Genomic DNA, 16207 nt, shown 5'->3' on the forward strand with positions numbered 1-16207 from the left:
TGCCTACTTCAATGTGCAGCTTCAGCCTCGGCCGGTCCGTGCTGTGGGGGAACAGAAGAATTCTCTAATGAAGGGATTTAGAAAAACAATTATGCTGCGATGTTGTGCACTATGATAGACATGATCGTCTAAGAAAGCCTATTATGTTATATATACACATTCATTCTTAATGTAAGGACCTGGACAAAGGATACTGGAGGCAGGAAGCCCAGGAGGAGAATGCATGTCGTCCCACCAGGGACCCGCTCTGCGTGCACATCCAGGTGAGGAACTTGTCCTGCCCAGTGCTAATCACCCATTCAGGTCCAGGAGAGAAAATGACCTCCGTCACACGGCTTTGATGAGCTGTAATGGTTAATCACAGATACAGTAACTTAGTGAGAGACGGTGAAATTAGTAATAACTGATCTAATTAGGAGCAATAAGAGACACAAGTACATAGGACTATATAGGGCATTCACATAAACTACTAAAGAAAACCTGTGGCTCCAGCTGCTGCACTATCGCACACATTATAAAGGGCATTAGAAGGAATACATTTCAGTATGGTGAAGATTCGGTAAGCAGAGTAATCTCCATACCAGGGTACGTCTTCACAAAACTCATCTTGTTAAAGTCGTCGGAGATCAAAAACTCCTGCCAATAAAGAAACGATAAGGGAGATCAGTGTTACAATGTCTTACTGCATAGGAAAACAATGCAGAAAAATGTGGAATAGTCTTTATCCTTATCAAAATATAGCAGCAATCTAATTCAGCTTTTATGGCTGAGAAGAAAAAAAAAAACAAATGCCAGCTGGCTGGGACCCCACAGATGCCAAGGAAGGGGCTCTAATGTTCTCCATTAGAAAAGAGTGAAGGTCACACATGTGCGGAGCCTCCCCATTCATTGCCCACGAAATTACCAAATAGCCAAGTGTTGTACTCCGTTATCTGGGTCTCACGGACAATAAACCAAGTGGTTACAAGCACACGGGGTCTTCCAGCAGCTCAAAGGCCCCCCTGAATCTTGTACTTGAGATCAGTGGTAGTCTTCTCCCTTCTCTGACCCGGTTTGCTGGCTATTTTGGCGACAGAGTCCTACTGTTGGCCAAAATATCAGGGAGCAAGGTTTACTATCATAAATGGGTGCCAAGTAATACAACGTTAGCGCAGCTCCTGAATCATCATTTTAGTTACCTGTACACCATATTTTATTCTAGTGACTTGTCTCTGGGGTTTTCTGCAGGGACCTTTTCCCTTAGGCCGTTTTCATAGGTGGATTATTGAACACAATATACAGAGCTGCTGCAGGACTCTTGGCCCAAACACAACAGCCTCATAGGCCATACCCAAGGCAGCCATATTCATGCCGGGAGACCTGCGGTCAGTGTGTGCATGGTATGGTCATACTCAGACCGTACACACATATAGATACTTACAACAATAGCTCCGCTATCTTGCCCCACAAAAATCATTCTACTCTCATGGTGGTATCTCAGAGCGGAGCAAGGAGCTGAAATAAAAAAATATGTTTTTATTAGATAACTGTAAACCACAAAAACGTACAAACCCAAAAGGTTAAGTAAACGTTCATATTTTTATTTTATTCAGCATGGAAAGGTATCAATCTTTGCAAATCACTTTATATGGAATTTGTCTTCATTTCTGTAAAAAACACTACCAGTCTATGTAACTGGCTTTTAAACCCCTGCCATTACCCAGCTCCATAGATATGGAGTACAGATGATGGCAGTGAAAGGGTCAGCACCTTTGTCCTCCTCAGAGTAATCTCCTGCAGACGGTCATCCTAAGGCTACATGCGCACGCTGCGTTTTTTACTGCGTTTTTGGCTGCAGTTTTGTTGTCAGAACTTTCTGACATTTGACTTCCCAGAAAAGTCTATGAGAAGTCAGATTTGCTCTGCGCACGTTGTAGTTTGTCAGCGTTTTATTTGTCAAAAGTTTGTGACAAAAAAATGCAGCATGTTCATTCTTCCTGCGTTTGTCTACATTTGTCACAAAAACGCAGCAAAAACGCACCTACAATAACAATTATTTTTGTGACATTTCCAGGCTCTCTGACAACGTGCAGTTTTGGCTGCAGTTTGTGAACACAAAAAGATGCAGCGTGCGCTTGTAGCCTAAGGTGGGCTTTACACGTTGCGCCATCGCTACCGATATATTGTCGAGGTCACGTCGTTAGTGACACACATCCGGCGCCGGTAGCGACATTGCAACGTGTAAATCCTAGGTGCAATGATGAATGAGCGCAGAAGCGTACAATATCGCTGATCTGCGTAACGTTGTTCATTTCCATAATGTCGGTTCGGCCGCAGGTATGATGTTTGTCGTTCCTGCAGCAGCACACATCGCTGTGTGTAAACCCGCAGGAGCAACAAACATCTCCTTACCTGCGTCCACCGGCAATGCGAAAGGATGGAGGTGGGCAGGATGTTACGTCCCGCTCATCTCCGCCCCTATTGGCCGGCCGCTTAGTGACGTTGCGGTGACGCCAAACGCACCTCCCCCTTAAAGGAGGGATTGTTCGGCGGTCACCGCGACGTCGCCGACAAGGTATGTGCGTGTGAAGCTGCCGTAGCGTTAATGTTCGCTACGACAGCGATCACCAGATATCGCATGTACGACGGGGACGGGTGCTATCGCGCTTGACATCGCTAGCCGATGCTAGCGATGTCGCAACATGTAAAGTACCCCTTAGAGTTGGGCTCATTCAGACATCACAACTCACATGCAAAAACTATGTTTTTCATGGACAGAACTTGCACCCATTATAATACCTCCGTGTATCTTTGCGGACTGACTGGTCCGCACAAAAATCACAAAAACATGTTTTATTTTGAATCTTAGATCAATTTAATTTATTAAAGTCTGAAGGGGGCTTTACACGCAGCGCCATCGCTAGCAATGTCGCTCGTGAAAGCACCTACCCCCAGCGTTTGTGCGTCACGGGAAAATCGCTGCCCGTGGCGCACAATATCGCTAGGACGCGTCACACATACCTTCCTAGCGACATCGCTGTGGCCGGCGAACAACCTCTTTTCTAAGGGGGCGGTTCGTGCGGTGTCACAGCAACGTCACACGGCAGGCATCCAATCGAAGCGGAGGGGAGGAGTGCAACCTAAAGAAAGTCACACCCACCTCGTTGCCGGAGGAGGCAGGTACGGTGTTCGTTGTTCCTGGGGTGTCACACGTAGTGATGTGTGCTGCCTCAGGATTGACGAACAACCTGCTTCCAGCACCAGCAACGATTTTATGGAAATGAACGACATGTCAACAATCAACGATAAGGTGAGTATTTTTGATCGTTAGCGGTCGCTCGTACGTGTCACACGCAACGACGTCGCTAACGAGGCCGGATGTGCGTCACGAATTCCGTGACCCCAACGACATCTCATTAGCAATGTCGTTGCGTGTAACGGGGCCTTAAGAGTGTGTGGGAAAAAAATAAATTAGACAGCACTCAGATGCCATCTATGTGCCATCAGTTTTTCATGGACTGTTTGATAAAAGAAATTGTAAAAACTTTTTTCTTTACGAGAAAAACTGTTGAAACTGAAGATAAACACTGACCAACTTTCATGAAACGCTGATCAAAAACACTGATGAAATTTGGTATATTTTTTGCACATCTGAAAAATCAGTACTGTCTGAATGAGCCCTTAATGAGGGACCGTTCACGGCCAACAAAATTTAAAGGGAACCAATCACCAGGATTTTCATATATAACCTAAAGCCAGTGCTATACTGGCACTATCAGGCTGAGTCTATACATACCTGTAGTGGTCAGCTCGGATATTTAGGGTTTGAAATCCAAGAAAGTAAAGTTTATAAAATCAGCAGCTTCTTGAGTGACAGCAGCTGAGGGTCAGATAATATCTGGTGGGGGTATTCAGAGTTATCCCGTCCCCCTGTTAGAATTAGCATAAGAAATAAACAATTGATTCACTTTTTCACTTACAGGAGCTATGTGAGGTCATACACATGTGACCAGAAGGGGCGGGGCCTCAGCCAACAGAAAAATGTTGCTTTGCGGTATCAGCTTTGTTGGCTGAGGCCCTGCCCCTTCTGGTCACATGGGTATGACAGGTTTGCAAGTGAAAAAGTGAATCAATTGTATATTTCTTATGCTAATTCTAACAGGGGGAGGGGGATAACTATGAATACCCCCCCAAACATTATCTGCCCCTCAGCTGCTGTCACTCAAAAAGCTGCTGATTTTATAAACTTTACTTTCTTGGATTTCAAAACCTATACATCCAAGCTGACCACTACAGGTGTGTAGAGAATCAGCCTGATAATGCCAGTATCGCACTGGCTTAAGGTTATATACAAAAATCCTTGTGACTTGTTCCCTTTAACACTAGAAGTCCCAGGAATTTTGAGCTCCATAGGGTTCCAATGGTAGAAATGTTAAATGACCCCTCTCTGGGACTTCTAGTGTTAAATAAATAAAGAAAAGCAGGCAAAACAGGAGGAAGAACAATAACAGAGGACCCGACCCACAGAGTCCCGCTCCGATGCTCAAGCCTATATACAAATTACATAATTTCTGAAGTTTGAACAAGGATTATTTTGCAATCAGGTCTCGGATTTCCTATCTAAAGGTGTCATTTAAATCAGCCTCCTAGCGCCATTATGGCACTGCCTCTAATTTATAGGGCATAAACCAGGTGGTTGGCTCCCTTTAAGTCTCACCCGTAGCGTCGTATGTGACCAAACACAACAAATGATGTTATATAATTTGAATATTCTGTAACAGACATTTCCTGATTCCATAACTGCAATCTCCCCAGGAAACATTAGGATTTTCCTCTGGAGAAAAGATCAGTGTATACCGCCATCATGTATTGTCAGGTAGCGACACTGAATAGACAGTGTTTCCAGGATCTCACAATACACACAGAATAACCTGCCTGAAAAAAACAGCACTGACACGAGAACAATGTGACATGTAATGCCGCACAGCTATCCTGCCTCCTCATGGTCCAGCTATCAATGAATGTTACACAAAAGGGCAAGACTCAACTATCTTTATATACACAAAGGGACAAATGTAACTTACATGACATGGTGTGATAGATGCTTGGCCAATACTGCCCGCTGTCTCTCTTCAGCCATACTCGCAGAGTCCTGTGGATACAAATGAAGCCTTTATACATGTTTATAACAATACTTTCCAGAAATATCTAAGTCCCAAAGGTGTTTCCACCCTCAGAATGGAAAAATAGGTTATCCTATGATATATGCTGCTCGAACACTGGGAGATCATTTACTTCAATTTGACCATATTAGACTGACCAGATCGTGGAATAGTGGCTGGAGAGCGGAGTAAAAGACGTTTTTCTTTGTTAAAGTCTCCTCTCCATTGAGGAGATATTAGCTTGGAAAGTTTAGGTTATAATCTGCTCTTCTTCAGCTGGGTGTTACCAGAGATTTCTGATTGCGGGCATGTACTTCTTCCCCTGTCTGAGGTTAACCAATCATAAGCAGGAGCCGGCATGCAGGAGAGAAAAGACCACTCCTCTCCTCACCAACCTCTGCAGCTATTGTATACAAAAACAGCAAAGCTGATGACTCATTACAAACACTTCCAGGTCTCATCTCATAGCAATCAGTGTGGGTGATTGCTGACAGCACTGTTTTTATAATGAAAGATAATTCAGCTCTACGGCATCTCTTAAATTATAACAAACTTTACAAGCCAATATCTTCGCAATCTAGAAGAGAAATTACAAAAAAAAACAAAACAGAAGACTAACTCGGCTCTACTATTTTATGACGTGGCTAGTTTAATGTACTGAAGCTGGTGAACAGTCCTCAAACAAAACTACAATTATGGGGGAAAAGGGCAAAAAAATCTGCCTGATCCAACATGTTGCCTTGCTCCAGTGTTTACCTAGCAGCTAAAATGAGGCTGTGTCTGCAGCAGACACATTAGGTGGATGTTGTGAATAGATATTATCTACTTAAAGGAGTTTTATATAATTTATTTTTTTTTTTTTTTAATGAAAGAGGTTGTTCATTATTTTTTTTTTTATTTGTATCTAATGGGGAGCGAGCACAGAAGTGCAATTTACTTGAGGTTGGACTCTAGGAAGGGCTCGACTGGAGTAAAGAGTGTAATTAAAGTCAATTACAGTTTGACTCTCCACCCACATACAGCCACAGCCATAAACAGAGCATTTCCAAGGGAGGATGTGTTGGGTTTGTATAAATATAAATAAAAAAAAAACAAAAAAAAAAAACCACAAAAAACCAGAGCATCCAAAAATGTTGTTTTTGCTCCCAGTGAGCGCCAGAGACTGCAAACGGCTGTAACTGGGGTGCCAGATAACATCATGCACTCAGGGGAGCTGGCTCTTTGTGTCAGATTGTTCACGAATGACACATCCGAGCACCCGCGATACACGGCTGAGTACCCGAGCACCTTATCAAGTATCGAGCAGTGGCGAGCATGCGCGCTCATCATTATTGGTGACCTACCCTTATGGTAAGGCTGCTTTCACACATCCGGTAGGTGCAGAGCCGGCCAGTCCGGCTCTAAAACCTATGCAATGGATGCGGCGAAAAAGCCGCATCCTTTGCATGAGTTTTTTAAATGCGGCCCGTCCGGATTTTGCCGCTTGCGGCATGCTACTGAGCGGTTTTTGCCGCATCGCACCGCATTCGGCGTCCATAAGCATGCATGCACAAAAAACGTGCCAGGCAACGTTCCATCCGGCCGCCGCATCGGCTAAATCTGCCGCATGCGGCAAAAACCGGATGGAACGCAAGCCCATGCGGCACAATGCGGCACTAATTAAAGTCTATGCAGGAAAAACGCAACCGGCAGCAAAAAAACCCAAAAAACCGGTTGCGTTTTTCCTGCAAAGTGCCGGATTGTGCCGCACAGGAAAAACCGGAGGTGTGAAAGCAGCCTAAGCCATCAACATATGATCAGTGGGGGATTGACACCCGACACACCCACCAGTCAGGTCTTACTGGCACCGGCTGTAAGTTCTTCATTGCTGCCGGAACAAACCAGCTCTGTCATTTCTATAGTGGTCCCAGATGGAAACTTCAGATTCACTTCCTATTCAAATGAAATTAATGTGCAGCCATTATAGTAATGATGCTGTGTTCCAGCAGCATCAAAGAGCTTCAGAGCCAGTAACAGCAGATTGGCGAAGGTGCCAGGTGTTGCACCCCTACCGAATCAGATATTGATGGCCTATCCTAGAGATAGGCCATCAACAAAAAAAGTAGCGGTCAACCCCTCTAATTCAACTTATGTTTTGTGTGATCTACGAGTAAATAATATTGGTAGGACAATCCCTTTAAATTTCACAAGCCCTTTCAGACATGTCTTTTTTCTAGACATATTTATCACAGTGCTGAAAGTGCAAAAAATAAAATAAAAAATAAATTCCACAAATTGTGGCAGAATTCTGGAGCATTTCACTTAGTAAATCCGTCACCATGGTTCTTACATATGAGAACACAACAGGAGCAGTGCCTCTCGTATGCCTACGGGAAAGGAGGCCATATATAAAGATCACATGAACGGGGGTGAAGGGTTAAGTGTGACTCCTCATTTCACATGTTATGTATTATACAAGAATTCCTTGTTCTCCAGGGAAGTAGCACAAAACCCTCTTTATTCTAAGGCCTCTACAGCTCATCAATAGAGTGTAATAGGGAAATAAAAAAAAACCACTGAGAAGACATTGTGGTAAGTGTCCGGTGGTAAAAATGCCCCAAATAGAGATGAGAAGTAGCTGTGCATCAGTGACATGCGAAGCTCCGGCAGATCCACAGTCCTTTATGCAGTAATGAATGGGATTGTGGAGTACCCTCCATGGTGTGTCTGCGTTACTCTACACCACAGCATGGCCTCTGCTATCTATGTGGGGAGGGACAAGACATCACAGCCTATGGATCCTGTGCCTATTTGGAAGACAGGACTAAAAGAGGATCCTTCACCTGCCATCATTTATTTGCCTGGTGTACATGTCTCTATTCTCCAGAATCTGACGTTCTTTTGCTCCTGCACCTCTCCATTCCTGAGATATGGCCTCTTCTTCCCTGTATCTAAATCTAGTCTTTTATATCCCAGTGGACGTGGTCCTCCGCTCGTCTCTGTAGGGATTTTCTTGAGGACCATCCCAGTTGGATAGTAGTACGAGGATTATATACAGGAATGAAGGAGCCATATCTTATTAATGGATAAAAACAACGCCAGATGGAGCAGAACAGCAACATTTCCACCATGGATAAACATTACATATGTATGACAAGTCACAGATCCTGTATTAGCGCTGTGCACACTGCGGCTGAGCCCTATAGATCTGCTGAAAAATGCTCCTAGAGTATACAGCACATCAAACGTATATGCAGGACTCACTTAATAGAGGCCGTAAGGAGTGTGCAGAGACAGGACTCTTCCTATAATATTAGAAAGCCCTATATACTGCCTCATCTTATATGGCAGGCAGCACAATGGAGTCAGTCAACAACATATGCACAGTATATAAGTCTACCTACAATGAAGGGCCAAAACACAGTGTGCACAGGGCCATATAGCACTATGGGAAACGTATACGTATGACTGCAGCACTAACTCCACCAATCCTTCACACCGCACACCTTCTACATGTGCCCTGATGTGTCAGAGGCCAAAGAAACAGACTCAAAAAATGAAAATGTGACGCTCATTCTCCTGAAGGTCGGATCTTTTATCCTTATAGAGATCTTCTTCAGCCATCTGGAATGAGACGGGCACATGAGTATTGAGCCCCAGCCACTATTAAGAAAAGATGGCGTGATCTGATTTCGTAATCTTATGTGCTGGGTTTAGCCTCCACAACACCTCCATGTTACAAGGTTTTTACATCTTCAGATCACTTTTGCTGTGTGTCGGCCATTGCCCCCTCCGATCTGCTGGGTGTATGTACTGTACGGAGCGGAGTGCTGCTTTATGAGACACTGGGGTACTAAAGATCAGAAATGGTCACAATTTTGAATTTACCTTTTATTTTTGAAACATTAAACCTGATTTGATTATCAAAGATTAAAAAAAAAAACATTTTTGTCTACGTTTTGCCATCACTTGCAAAATAAGTGGAAATCTGAAACGAAATCCACAGATTCTCCTGTTAATAGAGGCACTATGGGACACATGGCATCTGTAAGTGCCAACTATCAGCTCTGACCTGGTGTATATCGGGGGCGTGCAGACCCCCGGGGTCAGGCGGTAACATCACCGGAACCGCCAACCATCCAGAAATCCTGGGCAGTCCACAACAATAAGGCACTTTCCTGCCTCGTACATAAAAACAACTCAGGGCGTCCATGATTTTTGTGGAGGTTGTAGAATCTTATAGGATTACTGTGACTGTAGTTACGTTACAGGTCCCGGTGATGCGGCTGATGTCTTCATATCACAATCATGGGCTGTAGACATAGATCACATCATAATGATTCATTGTTAAGTGTCAGGACACATTATTGTCGGTGACTTACTGATAAGTTGTGCTGAAGAATAAAGTCAAGCTGCTAAATCTGAACATCAGTGATTTATCCAACTAGTGAAAAGTGGAGCTGCTGACAGTGACCAATCACGGTCCACGTTTCATTTTTCACAATTTTAATGAAAAATGAAAGCAAGCTCCTGATTGGTTGCTATGGACAACTCCAGCTTGTGTACCACTAGCTTCCTCCGCCCTGTCATAAAGCTGCTGAGCCCCGCACAATCCGACTGTGACGTCACCAGGTGATGCAGGACAATAGCGGTCACGATGTATTATTAGTATACCGTCCCCTCAGCGCGGACTATAATTACCGGTCTTCGCTTGCAGTGATGACGCCGTCCTCTCGCGGGATCAGGCAGGCAGAGGTCACGTGCTCCCGGTGCCCGGGTATCTTGGTGAGGAGCACAGGGCCGCGGGGAGACCGGGAGTGGATCTCAGCCGCCATTTCGAGTCATGTGACCTGAGCAGGCCCGTAGCAGCAATACATGGCATAGCTGCGCACCATCACTGGGATGCACCGTAATGACTTGTATAGAAGCGTCTCTTTGCTGTAATTATTGGAGTATGGCCCGGGCACAGCGGCAGGGATGTGGAGGAGGGAAGAATACAGCTGGGTTATAGACAAGAGCCACGGCTGCCAAAGAGCCACATCTGCCACAAGAGCCACGGACGTCCATGAGCCACAGCTGCCACAAGAGCCATGAAACCAACAGCCGCACATGAGCAATGGCTGCCACAAGAGCCACGGCTGCCCATGAGCCACGGGAGCAACAGCCACCCAGGAGCCATGGCTGCCACAAGAGCCACAGCCGCCCATGAGCCACAGCTGCCACAAGAGCCATGAAACCAACAGCCGCACATGAGCAATGGCTGCCACAAGAGCCACGGCTGCCCATGAGCCACGGGAGCAACAGCCACCCATGAGCCATGGCTGCCACAAGAGCCACAGCCGCCCATGAGCCACAGCTGCTACAAGAGCCATGGTCGCCCATGATCCACAGCTGCTACAAGAGCCATGGTCGCCCATGATTCACAGCTGCCACAAGAGCCACGGCTGCCCATGAGCCACGGGAGCAACAGCCACCCATGAGCCATGGCTGCCACAAGAGCCACAGCCGCCACAAGAGCCATGGCCGCCCATGATCCACAGCTGCCACAAGAGCCATGGCTGCGCTGCCATAAGAGCCACGGCCACCATGGGAGCAAAAGACGCCCATGAGCCATAGCTGCCATAGGAGCCACGATGCCACATGAGCCACGGCCTCCACATGAGGGCTTCTTTTTGTTGTAATTTTGAATGACAGCTTTCATTTTACCATGCAATATACTGGAAACAAAAAAATTCAAAGTGCCCTGAAATTAAAAGAAAAACACACAACCATAAAACACAGCAATGCTTCAATTGTGTCTCATGTTTTGTTTTGGTATTCAGTGTAAACCTGACTAGTGACCACGATTCCCCAGGTCCCTACCATTACACACAAACCAAACCTCCACTTTTCTTTTTTTAAGCGGTGAAAACAAACATCCAAAATTCTAAATAAAAATGCTTGTTGGAGCAGTGGGAGATCGTTGTTTGAGGAGCAGACGTTTTTATTGATTTGATTTTGATGCAAATACAAAATATTCATCTCTTATTGAATTCTTCCACAGAGTCGAGGCCACCAAAAGAAAAACAATTAAAGGGAATCTGTCAGCTGGATTTTGCTATGTAATCTGACAGCAGCATGATGTAGGGACATAGACCCTGATTCCAGTGATGTATCACTAAAGGGTACTTTACACACAACAATATCGCTAACGAAATATTGTTGGGGTCACGGTGTTTGTGACGCACATCCGGCACCGTTAGCGATATCGTTGTGTGTGACTAAAAGGAGCAACGATCAACGATCGCAAAAACGTCAAAAATCGTTGATCGTTTACACGTCGCTCCTTTTCATAATATCGTTGGTGGTGCATGCCGATGGTTGTTCGTCGTTCCTGCGGCATCACACATCGCTATGTGTGACACCGCAGGAACGACGAACATCATCCTATCTGCGTCCACCGGCAATGAGGAAGGAAGGAGGTGGGCGGCATGTTCCGGCCGCTCATCTCCGCCCCTCCTCTGCTATTGGACGGCCGCTTAGTGACACCGCTGTGACGCCGAATGAATCACCCTCTTAAAGGAGATATTGTTCGGTGTCTCCAGCGACGTCGCTAAGAAGGTATGTGCTTGTGACGCTGCCGTAGCATGTTCGCTACAGCAGCAATCACCCCCATGACGAAACAGCGACGTGGGTGGGTGCTATCGCGCACGACATCGCTAGTTATCGCTAGCAATGTCGCAGCGTGTAAAGCACCCTTTAGATTACTGGGTGCAGCAGTTATGAACAGTCACAGTTTTCTGTGGTGCAGAGCTATGTTAAGCTGTGTATAACGCCTCCCACATCATAGCTTTCTGTGTACATTGCATAGTGATGAGAGAGCTGCTAATCCGAGCTGGTGGTGTGGGTGGATTAGGAGCCACAAGGGCAGTTGGCCTGTCATGATAATCTCCTGCTGATAAAACACTAATTGTATTGAAACAGTAACACAGCTCAGTTATGGACACATCACTGAAATCAGGCTTTCTTCCCCCTACAATATGGTGCTCTCTGATTACATAGCAAAAACCTGCATACAGATTCCCTTTATTTGGCCACGTGCACTCGTTGAGTATTTGGTGAGATTTTTACCTCAGTATTTGTAGCCAAAACCACGGGTGGGTGAAAAATGCAGCAGTGGTGCCGTGTTTCTTCACTCCTGGTTTTGGCTACCAATACTGAGGTAAAAAAAACCTCACCAATTACCCAACGTGTGCACAAAGAGCAATTTTTCAGTCATGGATCAGCAGATTATTAAAAACATGGAGGACATTAGCTTTCAGAGAGCAATATCACCGTATAAACAGTTTAGGAGTGTAAATATTTCTGACAGATTTACTTTCAGATTTATTGAAGTTTAAAGGGGTTGTCCAGGTTTCTGATATTGATGATTCGTCCTTAGGTCTGTAATATCAGAGTGAATCTGTTTTCTGCTCCGGCAGTGGCCAGAAGTAAACAGTGAATAGACATTCACCGTGCAGTGGTCGTTATTGAGAACTGCTCAATTGCCTCCTATTCACTACAATAGAAGATGCGCTGCAGTCCCCATTCACAGTACAAGGAGCCACACTGGTCAGACTGGTCCCCGCTTACACCGAGCTCCTGATGGAGGTGAACACAGCAGATTGTGAGGTGAGGGTGCCGGGTGTCGCACTCCCACTGGTCTGGTACTGATGACCTACGTATAAGGCTATGTTCACATTTCCATTGTTTATGATCAGTCACAATCCGCCGCTTTGATAAACAACGCAATCCTTTTGGCGGATTCCGTTGTTTCCCATAGACTTGTATGAGCGGCGGATTGTGACTGATGCCCTTGCGTTGCATCCGCCGCGCGACTGCTCAGTCGTGGACCGGCGAGCGGCAAGAACGCGGCATGTAACGTTTTTTGAGCAGCGGAATCCTTTTGATTTCACTGCGCATGCTCATTTCTTGTGTTTTATTTATTCAAATCAATGTCTCTCTCTCGGCAGCCGAACGATCAGCTGATCGCCCGTTGGCCGACTACTGTGAGCGATCAGCTGATCGCCTGGCGGCCGACTACTGTGAGCGATCAGCTGATCGCCTGGCGGCCGACTACTGTGAGCGATCAGCTGATCGCCCGGCGGCCGGCTACTGTGAGCGATCAGCTGATCGCCCGGCGGCCGGCTACTGTGAGCGATCAGCTGATCGCCTGGCGGCCGACTACTGTGAGCGATCAGCTGATCGCCTGGCGGCCGACTACTGTGAGCGATCAGCTGATCGCCCGGCGGCCGGCTACTGTGAGCGATCAGCTGATCGCCCGGCGGCCGGCTACTGTGAGCGATCAGCTGATCATTCATAAAAGCCAGTCACCGGTTAAACAGTAAAAAAAAACAACGGATCGTTGTTTTGCAACATCAGTCACACAACTGATTGTGACGGATGTAAAACAATGGAAATGTGAACATAGCCTTAGCCTGAACTACCCTGCTTTATTTTGTAATATCAGATACTATATGGCTATATTATGTCTCTGACATACTTCTAAAGCAGGGGTGGGGAACCTCTGGCCCGTGGGCCTTATGCGACCTGCAATTTCTTTTTCTGTGGCTCCGGGAATCTGTCGGCGGCTGTGTCTTGCCGGCTGCCGGCCCTTTAAATCCCCATGTGCTCTGCGAGGACACACATTCAGCGTTCACTACTGAACGCTGGTCAGTGCCTGTGTGCTCAGGACTTACTTTGTGAGTGGGGTCAGCGCTCTGCATGTTGCTTCTTGTGCTGGGGAATTTCTCCTGTCCCTCTGGTTATTTCCTCCCTGCTCTTTATTTTCCTCCTAGTCATTTGTTGTCTGATAACTCTGTGTGAGCGTGTTGTGTGATAAAGTTTTGGTTTCCCGTTTGTCCATATCTGTGGATTCAACCACTCCTGTCTCGGTCCTCCCCCAGGGTAGGGGAGAGGGCGTATTAGATCAGGGCTGGCCAGGAGCAGGGAAAGGAAGGTGGCCAAGACAATGTCACTAATAGACGTATCTCTGGGAGTAGGGACAGCTAGGGCCTCCTATCCTGAGGGCTAGTCTAGGAGCCCCAGTCCCCTGTTATCCCAACACACCGCATAACAGTTTCATGGGGTGCGCTGAAGGTGAGAACTCAATACAAGTCTACAAGAGCTTCGTTCTGCTGGCCTTATTCTGGCTCTCATAGACTTGTATTGAGCTCTTGTGACGCAATTTCTGCTTTCTGGCCAGTTAGAAGTTAGGGGCACAAGATGGCGCCGCGGGACCGGAGCACCAGAGGCTTAGTATAAGACTGGGGTCAGGTGACTTACATATAAAGCGCCAATCCAGCGATGAAAACAAAGCATAATGCGGGAGAGGTGCTTTAACTGTATTACTTATTGACAGAGTTTTTTTGCATATGTTTTTTCTTGCATATGTACCTGTAAATGGGCACAAACATGCTGTGAGTCTAGAAAAAATTACTCCCAATACTGAAGCCATAGCTTAGACAACATGCCGAGCCTTTGTTATTTTAATGAACCACCGCCCTTTTGCACTGTTTGGAACATCCGGGCGCTCTGCCAATACAGCGTAGCTGCGGTATAACACAGATGATTCTTGTTTCATTTTACATTTTGAAAAGACACAATAATGGAAAAATGTAACCTTTACATAAAAGGGTCTGAGAAAAGAGAGCATTACTGACATCAGCCACCAGTATTACATCTGAGATGATTTGTACTAACGGTTGGTGCATGTAAAATCCATGGTGTATCCTAAAAATCAACATTGGCTTAAAATATTTCATCACAAACAAGAGTTTATTAATATACTGGTATTCAGTCCCAGTGCCATGTGTATGAAGCCCCTGTGCCACTCGTGTGCCAGACATAACTGTTATAATAATATATATATATAATAGAATAGAATAAGTGCGCAAAGCTTCTAGAGCCGACTCACATCACATATTCTAAAACTTTTCTATCTAGAAACATTTAAAAAAAAACCCTGAAAATAGTCTGTCCTGGTGTTACTTTAGAACAGGGGTGGGGAACCTTTTTACTGCCGGGGGCCATTTGGAAATTTCTAGCAGCCTTCGGGGGCTGCACAAAATTTTCAATGTGAAAATTTCCTGGCTACATTTGGTCATACAATTAATTCATCCTACTGTGGTGGATGGAGCTGCTTCTCTTTGGTGCGGAGGTTAATTTTCGGCAATATTGATCATATTGCTTCTCACCAGGATTGTATTGGTCTGGAGCACAGTCAACTCTTTGTGATAATAAGATTGGTAAATCATATACATCACATAACACTGGGACTGCTGTACATACTTCACAGGAGGGGCTGGGGGCATATACATCACATAGGAGATGCTTGAACTGCTGTATATACATCACATAGGAGATGCTGGGACTGCTGCATATACATTACAGGAGATGCCCAGCCCCTCCTATGATGTATATGCCCCCACCGCCTCCACTGTGATGTATATGCTACAGCATCTCCAATGTGATGTATATGCCACCAGCCCCTCCTGTGATTTGTATGGCCAAGCCCCTCCTGTGATGTATATGCCCCTACCCTTCCTGTGACATATATGCCCCAGCCTCTCCTGTGATGTGTATGCCCCCAGCGTCAACAATGTGATGTATTTGCCGTATCCTCTCCTGTGATGTATATGGCCCCTACATCTCCAAGGTGATGTATATGTCCCAGCCCCTCCATTGATGTGTATGCCCCAGCCCCTCGAGATGTATCTGCCCCCAGCGTCTCCTGTGATATATGCATCACAGCAGAGGCTGGGCGCATATACATCACAAGAGAGGCTGAGGGCATATAAATCACTGGAGGGGCTGAGGGCATATACATCACTGGGAGGCATAGATATAGCTTTGGGGCACAGACAGCTTTTGGGGGCATAGAAGACATCACTGTGGGAGCATATACATCACTGGGAGGCATAGATATGGCTTTGGGGCACAGACAGCATTTGGGAGCACAGAAGACATCACTGTGGGAGCACAGACATCACTGGGGGGCATGGACATCACTGGGGGGAACAGACAGACCTGGAGGCGGCACAGACAGCACTGAGGGGCACAGACAGCAC

General features: G+C 46.0%; 1 protein-coding gene across 1 annotated transcript in view; it reads right to left on the minus strand.

Annotated features, from left to right (window-relative positions):
- The window catches only part of WDFY1 (WD repeat and FYVE domain containing 1), a 56074-nt gene extending 46075 nt beyond the window's left edge, over nucleotides 1-9999 (minus strand). Inside the window, exons 1-5 of the mRNA XM_075340827.1 lie at nucleotides 9822-9999; nucleotides 5064-5131; nucleotides 1421-1494; nucleotides 582-636; nucleotides 195-345 (exon numbers count right to left, since the gene is read on the minus strand). Coding sequence (XP_075196942.1) covers nucleotides 195-345; nucleotides 582-636; nucleotides 1421-1494; nucleotides 5064-5131; nucleotides 9822-9955 — 482 coding nt within the window. The 5' untranslated portion in view covers nucleotides 9956-9999. The remainder of the gene's footprint in view (nucleotides 1-194; nucleotides 346-581; nucleotides 637-1420; nucleotides 1495-5063; nucleotides 5132-9821) is intronic.
- Between the last annotated feature and the right edge of the window lie 6208 nt (nucleotides 10000-16207).

Source organism: Anomaloglossus baeobatrachus, chromosome 3 (genome assembly GCF_048569485.1).
Source record: "Anomaloglossus baeobatrachus isolate aAnoBae1 chromosome 3, aAnoBae1.hap1, whole genome shotgun sequence".
NCBI lineage: Eukaryota > Metazoa > Chordata > Amphibia > Anura > Aromobatidae > Anomaloglossus > Anomaloglossus baeobatrachus.